This window comes from Eupeodes corollae, chromosome 3 (genome assembly GCF_945859685.1).
Source record: "Eupeodes corollae chromosome 3, idEupCoro1.1, whole genome shotgun sequence".
NCBI classification, from domain to species: Eukaryota; Metazoa; Arthropoda; class Insecta; order Diptera; family Syrphidae; genus Eupeodes; species Eupeodes corollae.
The window spans coordinates 79,529,223-79,551,367 of NC_079149.1; the positions used below are offsets into that span (position 1 = coordinate 79,529,223).

Genomic DNA, 22,145 nt, shown 5'->3' on the forward strand with positions numbered 1-22,145 from the left:
TCTGGGGAGTAGTTTACTAGTTTATTATTAGTACGTTTCATTTTTAAAACTTTTGTTTTAAAATTTATCAATTATACAAAATTAATTAAATAAATTGATTAATTTTAAGAGAAAAGTTTAATTAGAAACTACAACCTAATTCAGATGAATACCAAATAAATATTCCAATTTAAAAGTTTATTAAGTTTTTTGATATAGATACCAATCTCAAGGTCTTAAAAATAATCAACTTTTGTCCTTGTTATATGTGTTCGCCAGTCTAGTATAGGAATGTGCAAGTAATGTCGGGGATCGAGGGGACCTACAGTTTGCAGATGGCACAGGTAGGGATTAAACCGAAGACCTCTGGAGTGACAGCCCTACGCACTAATTTCAAATATATTGCATTCGCATTAACAAATTGATGCTTAACTCGTGCGTGTACAACCTCCAGTAAAGGTTGGTCGGCTGACCAAATAACACTTGTATGTACAAATTATCGACGACCTGTAAAAACTTTTTACGTCCAGAATGAAAATTTGGTGAAATGAAAAGAAACAAATATTAAATTAAGTTTGTATTTTTCAAAATAGAAACATAAAACCAATGAAAGTATTTTTTTAAAACTCCTACTTTATTCTTACCTAACTGAAAAACAAAATAAATACTTAATTTAATAATAATAAGAAAAATAAAAATAAAGAAAATATTCAGAAATTAATCAAGAGATTTTCTAATTGTAGATTTATGTTATGCTTTGTATGTTATGGGAAAAGTACATTTCATATAAAATTGCAATAATACTCTCGCAATCAAAAATAATATAATATATCTTTTGGATACTTTTAACATTTTTTAAAGAAGAAAATTCAATTCTAAAGCGATTGTGATTTTTGTGAAAAATGTATTCATCAATGATATTTCAGAAAAAATATTTATAAAATTTTCCAATTATTTTGAACATTTTTTTTATTTTCAACCTATGTATGTATATTTTAAATTCTGAAGTCAAAAATTGAAAAGTTAATAAATGTATCATAGTTTCATTTTATTGTAAAGAAAAAAAAAACTGAAACAGAAAATTTTAAATGTGTTTTTTTTCCGAAAATATCTTGGTAGCGAATTATCTCCCTGGATTTTAAGGAAATCAAATGTTCCCCTTTTGTTTGAAATTTGTCTGAATTGTGATTTGTATCTGTTTTAAAAATGTTTTGTTTTATTCAGTAAAATTTAAGACCACAGTCGATTCTATAACGATGCACATTTTGAATGAATTAACCTCCTAGAGAAGAAACCCCTCTTAATACTTACATATATTGAACTTCTAGTGTATTGTAAACTCTCCTTAGATTTCTAATACATTCTTCAGATTTTAATAAAAAAAGAAAAGAATACAATTTCTTTTGTTGAAAAAAGGAGATCAAGCTATACAAAAAATACAACCTTATTTCTATATTAATGCAATTAACTACACTTATCCAATTACATTATTTAAAAAAAAAACAGTAATTTACTGAATGCAAATTAGTTAAAATACACATACAATATACATATATATAGTTTACACGTTGAAATTCTACCTTATATTAACCTACAATAATTTCACGTTCTTAAAGAGAGTTTAAAATGATTCATGCAACTATAACAATACACAGTACTCGTATTTTTTAAATGTTATTTCGAAAAAAGATTTCTTATTAATATTAAAATATGAAATTCAGTTGTACTTCGAAACTTTTTTTGGTTGTTCATTTATATTAATTGCGGATGAAGAACTTCCAAAGGAACTTCTTCGTTTTCTAACATTGCTTGGCGTTACCGTAGTAGACGTCATTGGGGGTGATGTTGTTTCTATGTAAGTTGATAGTGACGGTGATTTTTCGCACTGCGAAGTTTTAGGGTTAAGCGTTCTAACCGCTGTTAAAGATATATTCGGTGAGATATTATCAAACTTTTTTCTGACGCTGTCTGCTACTGGCGAATCGGTTCGAATTATTTGCATACTGCTTCCCGGTTTCTTTACACATCCACTCCCTTCAACTAGTTCTGATATGGGCGATAATGATAGTGGAATTGGTTTAGGATAAACTATTCCCATGTTTACAGGTAACGGTGGTAAATTCGATTGCTTAGCGGGTGAATCATCTATAACAATTGTTTGCCTTGGACTTATGGGTCTAAGTAATGTGTCTGCAGGCTTATGTTTTGCTGGTACGTCCGCGCTCGGTGGAATATTGCCTTGAGAAGGTTTTGTTGTGCCACTTTTTACTAACTTCTTAGGAATTATATTGGTTGGGATGGTTTCTCTTGTAGGGTTCGTATTGTATATATTCTGTGGAACTTGGCGGGTAGACGAACGCATAATGGGTGATGATGATGGAGGGCCAGTACTCGGACTTTGAAGAAGATTTTTCGATTGTGTTGACCTGCCTGTAAGGTCTTTCGTGTATGGAGCAGGCATTTGAGCGGGGAAACTGTTGCGCATTGAAGAAGAAAAGTTATGATCACTTGTCATAAGATTCTTACTTTGTTCATATCTGTCAGCATTCATTGGATTTGAACTCGTTAAATTAGGATTTGAAAGCAATGCATTTGGATTTAGAGAACTGCTTGAGTATGGATAAAACGGATTTGCTAATGCCGATAGGTGACTTTCATTTGTTGGTAAAATTGCACTGTTATTCATCATACCCGCACCTAGGGGCATGCCATATGGTGAGTTGAAATGTGAAGTTCGACCGCTTTTATCACCTAACAATGATGATGAAAGGTTTTTGTACATGTTAAGGATGTCAAGATATGAGTTTCTACTCATATTGGCATTGGTAATATAATTTGGTAACATTGCAGATGCCAATGGATTTCGGCTTGCCATATCCATTTGACTGGGATCATAGTTACCGGCAAGAAAATTTTTAGGCTAAAAATAGAATAATTTTTGAGTATATTTCAACTAATTAACTTGTTTGATAACTAAAGCAAAAAATGTAAGATCATTTGGTAAACATTATCAAGAAAGAATTCAAAAGTAGGCATTAGAATTCGTAAAGAATCACATTATGTTGTACCCCTTCAAAAAATTGTTTCCAAATATTTATTGAACGTTCAATAATAAAATTGCTACTCACATCAAAGTCGGGAATGGGGGGATACATGTAATTTCCTTGACCAAATAATGGATATCCCTGGAAGCCTTCCATGGCATCGCGTGGTTCTTTAAAAAAAAGAAAATATTAAGTTTAAAAAAGTAATAGCCCACGCCAGAACATTTTACCTGAATTCATTTGAAGATCTCTTTCATAGGCAACCCATGCATCGGCTTTTTCTTGCTCACTTAGTTCTTGTTCCATTTTATTTTCCAGCAAACTATCATGTTCATGGTATTTATAAACTAAGTCAGGCGAATTCAACAATAGATTAGCTAAGATTTGATCCTGGGGGAAAACAGGGACAGGTCTCTCCTTGTAATCAGGTTTTGTCAACCTTTAGAAAAAGAAATATGAAAAAAATGTAACATAATCAAAAACGTTTCATACGTGTAAAGCTCAGCAAGCTCAGCCATATTATAGTGCCTGTCGATTTGTTGTTCATCTACAACACGGAAACTCATGGCTTGTTTAGTTACAGATCGGGAATAGACCTTCTCCTCCATCGTTCCCTTAAGAATCGAAAATATTTACATGGATAAGTTCTAAATTTGAAATGTTTATCATATTACCATAGCGATTAGTCGATAAACATAACAGTTCTTCTTTTGCCCCAAACGAAATATTCGGAATATATTTTGTTGATCGTTAGCTGGATTCCATGAGGTATCGAGAATAATAACTCGGTTTGCACCTATTAAATTAATACCTTGACCTCCTGCCTTAGCTGATATTAAGAAAACCCTGTTTGAAATACAATTTTAAATCATATGGAGTTTAACTTTAATGCAAGAAATATTGCCTCGTTCTTTTGTTTTTAGGATCATTAAAACGTTTGACCATTTCGTGTCTCAGAGTTTTATTTGTTTTTCCATCGAGTCTATAATAGTCCTGGCCATTTATCCAATGGCCAGTAGGTTTATCTATTTGTTAAAAGACAGTTATTAATAAATAATAAAAACAAAATTGCGTTTCATATTACTTACGAGCATCATACATAAAAAAATCTCTTTGCTTGTCATTAATTTTATGAAAAAAATATTCGACTACATTAAGAACGGCTACAAATGCTGTAAAAATTAAGCTTTTTTTCAATATTAAAATAATATTCTTTGATAACAAATATATATACCATTTTTCGCCGTTTTCTTCAGCCATTCGAATAATTTCGAACATGGTTTTAAGCTTGTTACTAGGAAGAATTAACTCGAGATCTGATTCTGTTACAAGTTCGCGCCACCAATCACGCTGGACAGATATAACACCTGTCTGGCTGTCGTATATATCATCAGGTTGATCGTCATCAGAGTGGCCAATGTGATTTGATGTAAGTCTTTTGAATTCCTTTTTGTTTTTCGTCTTTAACAAATTTAACAATACATCATTTTAATAAATACAAATTTCATAATACAAAATAAAAACAATAAATTGTAAGCTGGGAGCTATTATTTCTATGTACTACTTGTAGTTCATTTTGTTTGCTTTTATCTAACCTGTTTTTCTAATATGTATACATTTTTAAAATTTAAAAACGTACGTATTAACTATCAATATAAAACTCTTTGGGTTAATATTTATTTATGCATAAAATTATGATATTCAATCTAGATAAAAATCGGACATATTGCCCTAAAGTCTGCACTAAATTACATAAAAGCTATACAAATAACTTCGAGAAGCGAATTATTTCAATCGGCCAACATATCGTTATGACTACATCAAAATACTTATGTCTCCTTTAAGAAAATAAACCGTCAATTTCCTAAAAACATTTTAAAAGATGTTGGATTTAAATGGACGATATAAGGTCGAAATTAACGTTATTTTGACACTGATAAAGCTTCGGTTCCCATCGATCACAGAAATCTAGCATTAGTGAGCGTGGTTAGTAGACAGATGGGGGACCGTCTCGAAACCTACCGAGTGCTGTTGTCATGTGTTCTTTCTGTCTGTTGTTCTTTCTCTTCTCTCCTTCAGTCTTGTATTAATGTCTTGTGTTGTTATCACCTTACATAGTCTAGTCACTCAACGTGCTGTGTTCTCTACTCTGTACATTTATGTGCTGAGTAGTATTTAATGTAATGTAAATGAACGTTATTATATAAGTTTCGAATATAAAAAGATTTAATTGTTTTCATTTTTCCAGTAGTGAGTTTCTTACTATATTTAAGATTAAATTAAAGAATTATGACAAAAAAATTCATACTCACCACCATTGCGTTTTTCCAAGCGTCTTCCAAAACTTTCGGGTGAGTCCAAATCTAAAAAAGAATAAAAAGTTTTAATATAATTGTTATGCTGATAACTTTTCAATAGTGAAAATCGATTTATTTTTATTAAATAATCATTATCTTTTATGTATATGTACATACATCCACATTTAATTGTATTTAATTAAATTTTAGTGGGAGCTTAGCCCCAATTTTTTCGTTTAATTCAAGCTTAAATGTAAACTTATGAGTAGGGGTGGGTCAAAAGGAGTCTGAGGTAACAGGTGCTGATGTTGAAATCAAATAATTTAGGATTATAATTGGCCAATGTCAGACATTTCTTTACGTTCCTATAATGAGTTGAGGTTTAACAGACGGAGGCGATCACGATGAAGGACTAATATCAAAGGATTTTCCCAAGGAAGGTATTTCTATTCTTGATATGTGTATATCTTCATATGGTGACCAAACCAGCGAAGCACTATTCGTAGAGGTTTACACGAAAAAGTAATTGTCTGCAATTTGTTAATATTAAGGTCTAAGCAATTTTTAGTACACCAGAGAGAAATTGCCGAGATCTGCTGGTGGAAAAATAAGTCTTCATAATTTGCAATGCTTTTGAAAAGTTAAGTAGGTAGATAGATAGAGATTTTATTGAATCAAAGTAAAATTTACATTATACACCAAAAATGTTTACAAAAATCAATATAGAATGGCAATTGCCGTCTGCCAGATTGACAACAAAACACAATGAATGTAAAAAGCGCTCAATATAATTACTTTTTAATATTAAAAAAGTTATTTATAATTGTTTAACTAAAAACAATTCATGATAGATTACAAATTATTAAAAAAAAAAAAAAAAAACAGTTTATAAAAACACAATCAAAAATGTTCGTTCATTATAGCACATCTATATCTAAGCGCAGTTTTGCAAAATTCGTAGGGATTGACAACATTCATTTCATTCAATAAATTTATCACTTGTTCTTCCGATAGAGTCTTTTCTAAATAAATTCCTTCTGATTTCTCTGAGAATGGGGCATTTTCCTAAGAAGTGGACAATATTCTCTCTTTCTGATAGGTTGCACATATTACACTCTAGGAGTATGTCAGGTCTGTGTGGAATGAAATTTATATCTATTAGTTCACTACGTAGTCTGACCATTATATACATCACACGGACATTATTAGAATCCTTATAATAGTTGTTCTCTGCAAGGTTATGATTAAATCTGCTGTTAGTTGTTCTGTACAAGGACTTAGACGCAATATATTCAGCTCTACATTTCTCATCAACCTTTAAAATGACTTCATACAAGATGTTCTTAGCGGTTGTTAAACCTCGATGGGTAAATTAAAGTTAATTTGACATTCTTCAGCAAGATCTTGCTACTCTCGATACCAACTGCTTTGGTCTTGTATGGCCTTTATGGCCACTTATTTCACGACCCGTGAATCATTCATTTTAAAAACGTTAAGCAAGAAGTCCGCTGGCAAACTTCAATGTTTTTATAAACAAAGGAGAAAGACCCGTTTCCAGCATTATTACGTAGTTTGGCGTATTTTTCGGCAAATGAGATATTGTTTTTTTAAAGTGCGTTAAGAGTTTTTCAACCGAGATATACTTTTTACATCCCCATACCTGCGATCCATATAAAAGTATGCTCTCAGCTACTGCTTCAAATACTTTAAACTTGCTACTATGTCCTATACACATATTCATGAAGCATTGTTTCCAGGTAAAATTAAGTATCATCAGCCTAAAGGGATATATAACAATGTTTAATGACCATGTCAATGTCATTAATTGTAAGGATAAAGAGGATAGGGTCTAAATGACTACTACCCCAGATGTTGCTAGAATAGGATTGGAACGAGCGGATCGTTAATATTGATGATTTTTAAGGCAAGAAGTAATGTATTTCAGGAAAAGAGGTCGAAAACCTTAGAAGGAAGACTATAAGATTACGAGAAATTTTTTGTGGTGCTAGATCTATTTTTTAAGAAACCGTGCTGTGCTGGGCAAGTTAAAGATCTGCAACGGAAGCTGAGGAGTTCACATAGAATACTTTAAAAAATTGTTGGGTTATGAGACAGTTTAGCAATTGGTGGATAGTTTATCACCTCCTCTTTCGGTACCTTCTTGTGAATTTGACTTATAAAAAATGTTTCCCATACTTTAGGAAATGTTACTTGAATCGGGTAAGAAAGGGCCCAACTAAAAATTCAGTATAAACTCAAAATAGGTTCGACCTGGTGTAAGAAAATCTTTTAAGAATGAATTTACAAAATTTGCTATTGTTATATTATCATTGAAAGTTTTATTATTGAAGGACAAGGAGGATGGATACCCATCTGATTAACGAGCTGAAAGAAGGATTTGGAGTCGTTGACAAGGTTAGCTTGTGTTTTATGTAAATATTCTTGGTAGCGAAAATTTCATTAATCGTTAAAATGAAGATAAGTACCACGGTACCAAGAGTAGTCAGTATGAGATAATGTAGGAATATTTCCCACAACTTCTTCCTTTGGTTACGTAGCGATTGAAATGAACGATTATACTAAGGCGGGCAGATGGAGAAACTCTACGTCGGTAGGAAGGGGCATGAAATGAAATTGCTTAGTCCCGACACAATCTGCATTCCATAAGTAGTTTTCAACTTTTGTCACTCGTTTTGTTGTCGTGTGTAAACGTCAAGTGTGTTTAACGCTTTCATTCACCATTCTGTAAGACGAAAGGAAACGATGAAAATGAAAAAAACGACGGTATCTCTCGTTTAAAAAATTTCTCACTGCGAAGAAATGGAAGTTTGAAAAACTGTAACTTTCCTTGTTAAATAATTTATTTTATGGAATTTATCAGCACTTTATTTGCTATAAATAAAAACAAAATATTTGTTTGCATATGCAGTTGAAATTAAAAAATCAAAATCAGTTCCAGGCCCTCGTCCAGCTGATGGAGAGCTACAAGCAGTTGGCTAGGGTATTTTTGAATGGAATTAACAAAACTGACATAAAAAGTGAAAGTAAGAGATGGAGATGGTTGGCAAAAGGGTTTGAATCACTTATTTCATTAATGTAAAACTTATTTTAATGTTTGCTTTAATCAGGTTTGGGCCGACTTTAAGTTCAAAGTGAAAAAGAAAATAATAAACAATTCAATAGAAATAAAAGCAACTGGAGGTGGTCCAAACCAATTTGAAATTGTATCTCCGCTGGAAGATATTGTAGCAAATTTGCTTAAATACAAACAGTGGTTAAACCCAAACGGAAATAAAATTGCCCAATTACTTCCAAATACTTCGACGACTACATCCGGACATACATCGACACGAACTCAGGCTACAGATGCAGATGCAGACGCAGACGCTTCCCTTTCCTATTTAAAAGCAGAAGTTTTAAACATGGAAGATGGCGAATTGGAGGGTGAAGCTTTGGAGCATCAACAACCGGAACAACAACATGAAACTGAAGAGCCTACTTTCTTTTTATAATTAATTGTGCTTTTTCAAAACTTCTCACTTAACCTTCTTCATCATAGACATGATTCTTTTGCCGAGGAAGGAGCAAATGTCATGGAACGAAGAAAGGAATAGACTTTAATATTTTTGTTTGAATTATCGAGACTACTTCAAATAATTATTTAGTACAGCCCGAAAGTCTAACTACTTTCTCTTCTGAATATGAGAATCTTCTCGAGGAAAGAGGTCCTGTGTTAATAACAAGAAAGTGTATCGGAAAAATTAAAGAAAAATTGTAAGATAAGAAGACGAGAAAGCTCAATTTAAGCTAAAAATTTTAATAAAGCAAGTTCGGTGCTTTATTTATGGTGCTTTATGGTCTCTGGGTTACTCTTTTTGTGTACAATTGCCACGTTTGGGGTAAGCGTTATCATCTGCCTTTCTATTATACATGATACGATACAGAATGTGTAAAACAACTTCAGCTAAATCGGAGATGTAAAGTTCAAAAAATAGGACTTTAATTTTAAAATTATTTTAAACAACGCAACTTTACCCACTAAGACTATCATGATTGACATCGTAGATTATATCATAAAATACTGTATTAAGATAGTTACCTTTCGTAAACAAGTGTAATCCGGAATTAAACTTTTTCCTCTGGAGTCTTCTCGTTTTGATATAGCGTCTAAAACATATTCGTACAGGGTATTCTAAATAAGAATCTCAATGTTGGTAAGAAAATTTTAATGATTTTTGTTAACTTACTTGCACATCAGTCATAGGAATAAAGAGCACGTATTCAAATTTTTGTGGTAAAAATGATTGAAGAAGCTCAGCTTCTTTTCTCTTTGCGCAAAAAAATAGAAAAAATGATTTAGTTAAAACGTGTGCTTCAATAAGATTCAAAATCAAAAAAGGCACTTTAAAAAAAACTTACTTGAACAAATTTTGATAGTTTTTTATGAAGTACAAATGACCGTTGCTTCATAACTTTAATGTCTCGTTTGCTTGAATCTTTATGCTGACCGTTTTTAATCGGATTTGCATACAAATTGGCAAATTCCTTCTCTGTACCCAAAATCAAAGGTTTAATAAAATTTACCATAGCGTAGTCTATAAATATAAAACATTAATTATCACAGTTTTTTTTTGTTTTCAAAAAATAAAAATTACATTCTTTTAGATTGTTTTGAATAGGTGTTCCAGTTAAAATGATCCTTTTTGGTGTTATAATTTCTGCTGCTGCTAAACTTATACCTGACTTTCGGTTTTTGATTATATGGCCCTCATCGCATACCACCAAATCAGCGCCTCAAGAAAATTAAATACAAAAATATGGTTAAATTTAAAAAAATTATAAAAGATTATAAATTTGATATTAACCTGGCTTAAGAAGGTATTTATGTATATTATCTCGTATATCTTCCACTCTCATATTTGGCCTCGCCTTGGTCTTACTTGTATTATAAAATACAAGAGAACGGAATGCTTCATACCCCATAATTAAACAACCAGATTTTTGAGACACAGAAGCCCATTTTCGAAGGACATTAATTTTGTCATAAATGTCTCTAGAAATACACCAAGGGAATATTTAGATAATTGGAAATAAATTATTTTTGAAAAAAGGAAAATGTGAACATATAAACTAATAATAAAAGATGAGGTTTACGCAACTAGCGCAGAATCACTTAGCATAACATTTTAAGGTCTGACATCAAAGGTGTAGACAGAAACACAAATAGTGGGGCTGAAAATCAACACGGGAAAAAAATGTTCAGCCTCGGAACCTATCAATCACCTTATCTAATAAGCATTGGTCGTTGAGCAGTTGGTAGTTGTGCCAGTAAAAAAAATAAAGAGTTTTTAATATCTTGCAACAATACGGTCTACTAAAGGCGGAACTGAACAAGAAATCGCTAGCCGTATTGGGAAATCTGAGGCTGCTTTCGGGATGATTTTGAATGTCTGGAGCAACAACTATCTCAGCTTGAAGAGAAAACTTCCTCTTTTCCGCTTAAACGTCGAGTCAGTACAGTTATACGGACGCACCACCGTTAACATTACAGTAACGATTACAAGGAAACTGCAAGTCTTCATCAATAAGTGTCTACGAAACATCTTAGGGTTTTTTAGAGTTATTCAGAATCTATATGCCGATACAATTGCTAAGAAGGTATGGAATGGAGAAGAGTTGTCGAGAGGGTTTAAAACACAATCGGGATAAAACAAGGCTGTTCATTGAGTCCGAGTCTGTTCGCCTTGTTTATTGAAGATCTCACAGACCTCTTACCAGGTGGGATAGACTTCGCCGGACAAATAATAAGAGCATTGCTGTTTGCGACCACATTGTTCTTTTGGCAGCATCATCTTAATCATTGCAGTTAATGACAAACCGCCTGTATCAATATTGTCAGCTTTGGAGTTTGATATTGAATCTTAATAAGTCCAAAATTTAGATTTTTAAACGAGGAGGAGTCCACAATTCATCGAAAGAAAGATGGTTCTATAATGGAGAGGTCATTGAAGTTGCCACGGTATTCAAATACCTTGGAGTTCACTTAACGAAAAGTTTGAGCATGGAAATTCATCTAAGAGAGAAACTAGTTAAGGCTAAAGGTGCATTTAGTGCAACTTGGAAAAGGTATTTTTCTAACAAAAGTATAGCACACAGCAGCAAGTTCAAGATATTTGAAGCGGTATCTGAGTCTGTCATGTTATACGCGGCACAAACTTGGGGAACGAAACAATACAAAACAGTTGAGAAACTTCTCCCATACTATATTAAGCGAATTTTTATACTGCCATCAAATACACCCAACTATGTTATTATGCTGGAATCAGGATTGATTGAAGATGAGCAATAATAGGCTTCCGAAGATAGTAGTGCTTCATTGGTGTGCTGATGGGATAAATTTGGCAAGAGAATGTGGAATGGAACTTAACCTTTTGTGTAATAACCAGGATGATTTAAAAGCTTCTTCATACCAGCTCATTTCCGCAATGGAAATAAAATAACGAGAGAAATACTTGAATGACGCCACAGGATCTATATACAGGCAGTTCTACTATCAACTAAATCACAACTTGGAAGAGAGGAATTATTCTAGTGACGATAATAGCATTGTTGAAATTTCAATGATGGTTAAATTGAGAGGTGAAGTTATGCAGCTAAATTTTATACCTCATAGAGATGACTTCCAATTATATGCTCATTGTGCAATTTAAAGGAAAGAGAGGATGTTTTACACTTTGTTGGAAGATGTCCAGTTCTTTAAGAAATAAGAAGGAATGCTTTTGGTAGCGAAATACTGACGCAAAATCAAGTTATACTCTTTTTTAACAATATGGAAGTTAAAAAATTATATCAGGCTAGATCTTCTTTATAGAAGTAGAATTATAAATGAAAGTTTTTAAATATATTATTGAGCTATGTTATCTTTTTTATGATTTGTCAACTAGGCAGATAGCAGTAAAGCCATGCTTTTTGTTTTTTTGTTTGTAAACTTTATAAAGCATTGTAATTAACGTTATCAAAATAAAATACAATCTAATATAATCTAAATCTAATAAAGAACAACATTAATATGGGATAACTGTCAGGAACTCGTTCAAAAAGGTAATGAGTGCATTGCTGACAATGCAGTGTAATTCAATCACTTTAGAAGATAGAAGAGTTGGGAGACCGGAAACCATATGTACAAGAACAGTCGAGAAGAAATTTCCGAGATTGCGAAAGAGCTGGAGGGAGCTCAAAAACATTTCTGGAAACCGCACACGATGGCGGGTAAGTGTAGTTAAGGGGTTATATCCTGCTTGGGATCACGGTCTTTAGAGGTCTGACGACCTAAGTAAGTATAGTAAACCGTCAAGACCTTAAAATCATCGTATAAACATTGGTTAGTAGAGTGGAGAAAAGAAGGTTTGAAAACGAATTTACACAAAAAGATAAGTATTGCACTCTAAACTGTTTCTATTTGTCTTTGTAATTATAAACCGTAATCGATTAGCTGTATAAGCCAACTGACAGCTTGATCAGAGCTTGCACAGTACATCAGCCCCGACGAACTTAATAACCATGGGACAGTAATAATGTGCCTATGTTATTTTTAAATCTATCAGACGTATAATCTTTTTTAAACTTACTTATACGTTGCACAAAATTATATGGGGAGAAGATATAAGTTCTCAAAAATTAAGCATTATTATGGTTTGCTAGGCCCTAAAGAAATAATAACAAATATTAAGACTAGAAGTCAATTTCAAAAGAAATAATTTACTTTTTTTGAGAAGATAATATTTTTTGAGCCAGTTTTAAAAAAGTTAAATACTAAAATTATTTAAAAGACCTAGTTAAGGGTATATTTTTGTATTAAAAATAGACAATGTGAAATTTAGTACTTTAATCTGAGAAATATTTTGAACAGAAAGTTCGAATTTTCTATTCGTACTGTCTCAAAAGGAATATCTGTAATAAGAAATATGTTTATATTTACAAAATATGTAAACAATCGCTTTTCAAAATATTTGTGTTGTATTTTATGGCAAATATGAAACAGGCCCAACAATTAGAAGTACTTAAAATGGTCTGTCAACCTAACAAGTAATTTAATGCAAGATGAAGTAATACATATTAATTAATTAAATTATTTTATGTTATTAAATTCTACACCTATACTCACGCAGTATCGCTAAAATTGAATATTTGCAGGTTTTTCACTTCTAAGGGGCCAAGCCATCGTTTGATTTCATCCGCCCAATTCATGATAGTGCTTTTTGGGCATAGAACTAGAATCTTTGAGGTCTTCAGTTCCTTATAAGATGTTACCGTATGCAACAGTGCTATGACCTTAAAAGTATTTAAAATAAATTTAGCAACCAAAGATGAACAAAATAGACCAGCACAAAAAACTTACTTGAAGTGTTTTTCCAAGGCCCATACAATGAGCTAAAATGCAACCGGAGCCAGAACCATCTTTAAGGGCATCCACACAACCATAACAAGAATCATACATAAATTTTACACCATCTCTTTGATGGGGTTTCAAGTGTTTAACTATATCCGAATTGACCTTGATGAATTTCTTAGTTGAACTCGCGTAATCCAGAACTAGATCCTTTTCATCGATGTTTTCACTCTGATTCTTTAACATTTTTGTTAAAAAATTATTTCTTTTTTCCAATCGACGCAAACGATCGGCTTCCTTTTTTTGTGCATTCAAAGTCTCGCTTTCTAATTGATCATGACGCAGCATTGGTTTTATACGAAGATTTTTTTCTTTGGTTTCAGTGGAAATTTCTTCAATATCAGAATTACTACTCTCTGCACTTAACTCAATAAGGTCTTCTTGCATTTTCAACGCCCTCTGTCGAGTATCTTTAGCAAGGATACTCTCAAAGCATTTCTCTTTCTTTTCAGTTTTTTTCTTATCAAATGCATCACGAAATGTAGTAACAGAGTTCTCAATAGCTTCATCTGCTGGCGATTCTGTTTTATTCATCGAATCGTTACTTGACTTTGTTGTGTCCATTCTGGATGGTGATTCCTCTTTTTTAGACACATCGTCCTCATGAATAGAACTTTTGCCTTCATCGTCAACCAAATTTTCAAGAAATTTATCAACATATGATACACGTTGATTTTCTTCATCACTTGAATTGTCATTAATTGTATTAATTAGTTCAATATCTCCGTTATTTGTAGAATTTTCAGAGTCACTGCTCGCACTATCGAGCAATTGTTTTTTTAGGTTTTCATTGCATTTCACTAAAAATTGTTTTTCCGTTAAAATCTGTTCACTGTCCTGTAAATGGTTAATGCATGGTTAAGCAAAAAATTATAATAGTTTCTAAATAGTAAGGAATTTTTGGAACCTATTATAAAAGGTTTCGTAATCATATTTATATTTATTTGAGAGGGCTTTTCAATTAAAGATACCAAATCTTTGAAACGCGTTTTTCAAATTTGATGTCTTAAAACTCATATTTAGAATAAAGAAATCACATATAAGTAGACGATTTAAATTGAGAAATGAAAGAAAATGTGACACTTCTTCAATAATCTTGATGAACTAGTACACATTTCAGGAAATCGCTATTAGGCTTAATCAAAGCCTCCAAATAGCTAGAACAAGGCAATCATAGGTCATAGATTTGTGTGTTTTATTTTCCGGGAATTTCAATACTTCGGGGTAGCACATTGCATCTCCATTGATCTAAGTGTGGCTATAATGTCATCATTCGCCAGCCTATTTACCTAACCTAATCTAGGTAATTGGTTTCAAAGGGAGGCGTCATTTTTCTTCTTAAAATAGAACTTGACTAGATTTGTGTAAGCTTTGGCCAAATCTACTGTTTACATGTATAGTCCCTGGCCATATTATTAGACGCACTGCAGAATTTTTATAATTATTAGATTATACACAATATTTTTAACGTTCAAGAATGGATGTATGGTTACATTTTTATGCAAGATGGAGCTCCATGTCATACAGACGGGTCCATAACAACTTATTTGAGGGAAGAAAACATCCCTCTGCTGAACTGGCTGGGAAACAGCTCTGATATGAACCCAATTGAAAAGGTGTGGGAGTTGTTGAAGAGAAAAAAGCTAAAGATGCTGTCACTTATTGAAAGAGTAATTCACTTGGCGTGCAAAACTGTAAGTAAGTAATTCACATGTGGAATCACCGCCCACAAATGCAGGAAATAGTCAAATCATGCATTGACAGTATTCCGCGTAGAATTGAGGCCTTATTAAAGGATAAGGAGGTTTAACAAAATGTCGAGACAAAAATTATAAAAATAACAACAACAAAACTAAAAATATTAATTTAAAAAAAATTCCTTAAATCTTTTGCTTTATTTCTAGGAAGTAGTTTAAATTCTGCATACAAATTTAAATGCATTACACAATTCGAAAACCTAAAGTGCGTCTAATAATATGGCCAGGACTGTACACGAGCTGGTGGTTTCGGGATGTGAACCAGTTCTATTGTTGGCGAATAACAATTTGTGGGAGATAAAATGTATCAAATGGCTAATATTTTGAAACAATATTTAGGGTCCAGTGTCAGTAAGCTTGACAATTTCATCTCCTACCCGGACAACTACCCAAAGCACTCATGTTATAAACAAGGTCGTGGTTATTATATAACGGCCTTAAAGTGCTTAAAATACAAGCGCAGTCACCTGAATTTCCAGCCATTCTGCGCTCTTTTTTGTTTCGACAAATAAACATTTAATTGTCGTCCGCTGATGATGGTTCTGCAGCTGAGAACCGAAATGCATTCGTATTGAATAAAAAGCATTAAAATTTTAAAAGCAGCAACGATTTTCGACTTTTTATTACGATTTTTGCGGTCAATAAGGAAAATCCTTTTTTTAAATAATTAACAAATCAGTGCCAAGCTAGGAAGAGAAGACATCTTTGGTGGAATAATCGGAAAAACAGCCTGTACGACAACACTTCCGACAATGGATTCAAACTCATAGATTTTGCTGCGGGGCGAAACGTCATGGTTGCCAGTTCGCGTTTTTCACACCTCAAAATCCACAAAGGAACTTGGAGTTCTCCAGATCAATCTACCGTCAACCAGATTGACCATATTGCGATCGATCCCAGACACGCTTCCAGCATAATGGATGTCCGAACTTTCCGAGGAGCTAACATCGACTCGGACCACTAACTCGTTGTAGCCGAGGGAGCATATCGGTTTTCCAGACCAAAGGCAAAACAGGGAGATGCTGGGAGAAGGTACAACGTCGAACGGCTACAATCGCCAGAGATCGCCAAATCTTTTTCCGACCGAGTTACAAGTAACCTCTCTCGAAGTTCTCTGCCGCCAACACAATGTATCGAAAACCAGTGGCAACATTGTCAAGATGCAATCAGAGAAGCCTCTGATGTCCTGAGTTTCAAGCACCCACCAACAAGGAACCCCTGGTATGATGAGGAATGTCGGCAGACAAATGCAGCCAATCAACGGGCACGCAAAGCGGCGCTGCATAAAAGGACGAGAGCTGCTCATGAGCTCTATGAGCAGAAGAGGCGAGAGGAACACCGACTTCTCAGAAGAAAAAAAAAGGGCATGAGAAGCGTGCGGTCGAAGATGTTGAGAGGTTCAAAAGCAGGAATGAAGTTCGAAAGTTTTATGAACAGGTGAAACGAAATTCACAGGTATAAACCTAGAACCGAAAGCTGCAAAGATGAAAGTGGAAACATCGCAGTGGAACCGCAGTCAATGCTGAGAATATGGAAGGACCACTTCTGCAGACTGTATAACGGCGACGACGAACCAAATTCCGATGTCAGGCAGGATGATCCATTCAACCTAGACGACGAAAGCAGAAGTCTAACAAAGCCGCTGGAGTGGATGATTTGAATGTCGGGCTCTTTAAAGCTCTACTACTTAACATCGCTTACAAAATCTTCTCTGCCGTAATATGTGAACGTCAAGCCCATTGTCAACAACCATAGGTTCTTGTCAGTGTGGTTTTAGACCAGGAAAGTCCACAGTCGATCAAATATTCACATTACGGCAGATCCTGGAAAAAACCCAAGAACACAAAATCGACATCTACCATCTTTTCATCGAACCTTTCGATGTCAAAAAAGGTTTTAGACAAGGTGATGCGCTGTCATGCGATTTTTTTAACATCGTGCTTGAAAGAATAGTGCAGAGCTCAAACGTCAACAGTAGAGGCACTATATTTCAAAAGTCTGACCAATTACTAGCATATGCTGATGACATTTAAATAATTGGAAGAACTCAGCGTGATGTCAATGGGGCTTTTGTGAGTATTGAGGCAGAGGCGGCAAAAATGGGTTTAACGGTTAATGAGGGCAAAACAAAGTACATGCTGTCGTCAAAAAAGGTCCTACAACACCGACGTCTTGGTCAAAAGGTCACCATCGACGGATGTAACTTTGAAGTAGTCAAAGACTTCGTCTACCTAGGCTCCGCTGTAAACGCAGAAAACAACACCAGCGCTGAGATCAAACGCAGAATTACTCTCGCTAACCACTGTTTATTTGGGCTAAGAAACCAATTGAGTGGTAAAGTCCTTTCTGGAGGGACCAAAGTGTCGCTATATAAGACCCTTATCATCCCCGTCCTGCTATACGGTCCAGAAGCATTGACTATGACAAAAGCGGATGAAAGCCCCTTGGGTCGGTTCGAGAGAAAAGTTCTTCGTGTGATCTACGGTCAAGTATGCATCGAAGGGGAGTGGAGGAGAAGATGGAACGACGAGCTGTACGGGCTGTACAGCGACATAGACTTAGCCAGAAGGGTAAAAGCCCAACGACTAAGATAGCTGGGTCACGTAGAGTGCATGGAAACCAATGCTCCGGCCCGGAAAGTCTTCGAATCCACACCCACAGGACAGCGATGTAGAGAAAGACCGCGGATCGGGTAGCGCGCACAAGTGGAAAGTGACCTCACCCAACCTAGAGCGCGAAACTGGAGACATCTAGCTAGGGACCGAGCTAGATGGAGAAGTTTGTTGGGTGAGGCCCTAGTTCACACAGGACTGTAGCGCCACCTTAAGTAAGTAAATAACAGATCAGGATAGGTATTTTTTTTTACAATAATTTGTAATAATATCAATATTGGTTTGGGTCATTCGAAATGCAACACCATAGCTAAAGAATTGTGACGTCTGTTTGGGGAGGTCTGTTCTTTTTCTAACTATTGTTATTTACGTTATTGTAACGTTTGTTGTCAAATTTCCAGCATTCTTTGGGATTCTATACTTTTGTCGCAAAACTAAGTACACTGTACAAACGTTCTAAAATGTTAGATCTGTCCGTAGCAGCACAACAGATATGTGCATTTTTCTTATGTATTAGGAATTCAATGTTTTTAATGAACTTTTAACATTAATTAAAGTACTTACTTCACCAATGCTATCGTCGCTCACTGAATTTCTATCTATTTCCTGCATTACATCAAAAAAACTATCAGTTTTGGATGACAACTTGTTTGATGTTTTTTGCTTTGAGTTATTTATTGAAGGTACGTTTTTCTGCGGCTCAACCAAGCCTTTTAAATTCAGTAATCTGCAAAAAATAATAAATCGAAAATAAAATAATTTAACTTAAAAATTAAAATAAACGAAAAACTACCGTTCGATTTCCTTTTCTTGTGGATCATCCTCAATGCTGTCATCTTGCTTCGACTTCTTTGACTCACACGATTCTGAAGATGTTACAGAATCTCTATTCTCTTTATCGCTCTCGTTTGTATTCTTTTCTAGGCTCTTATTTACAGTTTTTGAATTTGATTTGTCCGTTGACGAACACGATGATGACAATGAACATTCTTCTTGACTTAAAGAAGTGGATGTTTTTGTTTTGTCTTTTCTGGTTTCCTCAGCATCTGTAATTTGTTCCAAATCATCACTCTCATGTCTCGAAAGACTAGCCAAACTTCCATTGAATGGTGATATTTCCGCATGAGAATCGTCTGAATCTGAACGAAAGTATTTTGAATCCTTTATAGGTTTTTTAGAAACCAAAGATTCTTTGCTCGATCTTTGACTGCCAGAAAAATATTTTTTCTTTGATTTCTTATATTCGGCTTCAAGCTCATTCAGGGTTTTGTCCATGTATGAAGAATTTGATGAATCAGAGTCATTAGAAGATTCCAATAAATGCCGTTTATCTGAAGCATTCAATTTGCGAAGTTTTTTCTTGGAAATTATATTTTCCGTTTGCATTGAAGAATCTTTGAACAAAACAGATTGAATCGTGTTTCTGTGTTCCTTCAATTTTAACGAAAGAAATTCTTCAATTTTACTATCGTTTTCTTCTGAAAAATTGAAGCAATCAACTTTTAATTGCTCGGCAAACCTCAGCAATTCTTTGACGACGGGTATGGTTTTCGTTTGTTCGGTGATAGATTCAGAACAATCGTTCTCTTTTGATATTTCCTTTTCAAAAAGTTCTGGGATTTGTTCACTTTCTTTAACTATATCAATTAGTGCATCAGAACAACTACCGTCTGGTATTTCTTGAAGTTCTTTTGGTCCCGAAGAATCAGAGCCTTCTGTCTGCATTGGTTCATCGCTTTCTTGTTCTTTAGCAATATTTGTTATGTCTGGTTCAGCCTTTTCTGGTTGTGATGTCTTAGTTATGTTACTTGTGGAATCGTCCACTTCTTCAGTTGGTTTTTGTTCATCTTTCTTTTTATCTGAATTTGGGTCATAGGTATACTCAACTTTACTTATGATAAGAGTATTATTAGCTTGGTCTGTAGAAACTTTCTTTTCTGGCTCTAATTCTAACTTATTTTGAACAATGTTACTATCTTCTTCTTCATCCTTTCCCAAAATCATTTCGATTTGCTTATTTAATTCAGACATCTCATCATCTGCATCCTTCTGTTCCTGTTCACTTTGAGACACCCCTTGAATTAAAGGAAAGTCAATCTCACCAGCATCATCACCTTCCATTTTAATGAATGCACTTAACTCTAACTTTATGTTTGGGTCAAGTTCTTGTGGAAAGTCATTCTCAGCTGGATCTGAGACAGATTCTTCACCAACATCATCTACAATTGATTCGTCAACCAAAGCTTCATCTTTTTTCGAGCTTTCTTCTTGTAATTCCGTTTTGGAATACTTTTTCTCTTCCGAACTGAAGACAGCCTTAATTTTATCAATAGACGAATCATAATCAGTGACTTTACTCAAAAAAGTCAAGACACTATCAATCAGAGTTTCCACTTGTGATTCAGTTGTGGAGGTATATTTTGAAGCAATGTTCGAATTAGTCAATTGAACAAAGTCAATAAGATTTTGGCGGACATCTCGAGAATAGCTGTCCTCACTAGATATATAATTATGATCGTTGATAACAGACCTGAGCCTCGGATCTTTGATTTCTTCATAGGTGTAATTTCTTTCAAATGAGGGGAATTCTTCTTTAATTGGATACATTTCAGCTGCGTTATTATCATCGAGTCCATCTAAGTTAGCTAAGATTTCGTCGTATATTTCTTTTTCTAAAATTGCGTTGGCTGGGAAAAAAATAATGCAATTAATTCAAAGAGTTCGTGCTCAATTTATCTTAATTTACTTAAGCCCGATTCATCAGCAGGGTCTTCCATTTTTCTTATTATAAAGACTGAAACTGTAAAATCGTGTATAACTTAAAATTCATTTGTTTTTTTTTCCCCGAACTGAGTTTTTGTTGTCGAATTTTTGTTCTTTTCACTGAGCAAAGCATTTAACATACACACACATACCCTACAAACAAATGTCCAATTTTTTGAAGAATTCCATGAGTTGTCATAACAAAAATAAAGGCAACATTAATACAAGGAGACGTTTTATTTTCCAGTTTGGTTTATTCACTGGCAACTTAAAATCGTTGCCGTTTGAAAAGAGTTCAATGTGAGTACCGCCTTATTGAAGGCAGTGAGTGAAGTTTGTTTAACATGTTTTACCACTCTAATGTGTTGAATTTCTATAAAAGATGGGATGAAAGGAAAAAGGGATACCTATTTTTAAAAACACTGCATTGGTTAAAATTCCCTCAATATGATGGAATTTCCCCAAAAATGTAAATAAAACAACAAACATAATTATTATGTTCATTATTTATTTATTGGTGACAGTCAACCGAAAACATAACATATTAGCTGTATTTAACTATCGAAAACACAACAATTCGTGATCCTGGTTTCTATCTAAGTCCATTCCAGAAACATACAAAAAAAGAGGTTGTAATGCGACCCACACTGATAACTTCCCATCCCGTCTGTTGATTTGTCTTGCTTAAAAGTTTATAGGGTTGGGTTAAAAAATTGTAAGTTGTTAGTTTAGTTTAAATTTCTAGTTTTGTTAAGTAGATTTTTAGTCGAAAACAAACTTTTACCAATTTAAGTAAAATTTCTTAAATGTTTACAAATTGGATGAATGAAATTAATTTGAGAGATGTCAAGAACCTAACATCAATTTTTACCAAATTTGCATTCTATTTCCTTAAGATTTTATTTTTTTATGATGTTTTCATTTATAAAAAAAAAATTATTGAATACCGAAAACAATATTTTCTGTGAAATAAAAAAGTTTGAAGACAATATTTTCAATTTTTCGAAAGTAAATTTTTAAAGAGCTTTAGTATTGTTTTTTTTTTAGGTTTTTATTTTTTGTAAAAAAACTGTCAATTCGATTTCTCTCAAAATGTTATGAATGGTGAAGAAAATACTTCTTATAATTTAAAATTAGTTGGAAGCCACAATCTCAAATTTTTGAAAAGATATTTGAGTCAAAAATCATTTTTTAACAACTTTTATTAATTTTTTTGTTTAGGTTTTTATTTTTTGGTAAAAAAA

General features: G+C 33.7%; 1 protein-coding gene across 1 annotated transcript; it reads right to left on the minus strand.

The window, feature by feature from the left end:
* Positions 1-1,058: 1,058 nt before the first annotated feature.
* On the minus strand, positions 1,059-21,049 carry LOC129949896 (transcriptional regulator ATRX homolog). Its single transcript, XM_056061616.1, has 19 exons — positions 20,885-21,049; positions 18,932-20,825; positions 18,703-18,865; positions 13,719-14,606; positions 13,485-13,651; positions 10,186-10,373; positions 9,976-10,113; positions 9,740-9,915; positions 9,568-9,648; positions 9,420-9,512; positions 5,336-5,386; positions 4,258-4,484; positions 4,112-4,209; positions 3,928-4,048; positions 3,698-3,869; positions 3,516-3,637; positions 3,254-3,462; positions 3,108-3,193; positions 1,059-2,899 (listed from the first exon to the last, which is right to left on the minus strand). The coding sequence occupies exons 1-19, from the start codon at positions 20,913-20,915 to the stop codon at positions 1,697-1,699; spliced, it is 6,108 nt and encodes a 2,035-aa protein (XP_055917591.1). The 5' UTR covers positions 20,916-21,049; the 3' UTR covers positions 1,059-1,696.
* Positions 21,050-22,145: the final 1,096 nt, after the last annotated feature.

Coding starts and splice junctions, on each gene's coding strand:
- LOC129949896 (XM_056061616.1), bottom strand. CDS start 20,915: ATGGAAGACCCTGCTGATGAATCGGGCTTAA. Junction 10,114..10,185: donor TAAATACCTTCTTAAGCCAG/GTTAATATCAAA, acceptor AATTTTCTTGAG/GCGCTGATTTGGTGGTATGC. Junction 4,049..4,111: donor TTTTTTTATGTATGATGCTC/GTAAGTAATATG, acceptor TTTAACAAATAG/ATAAACCTACTGGCCATTGG.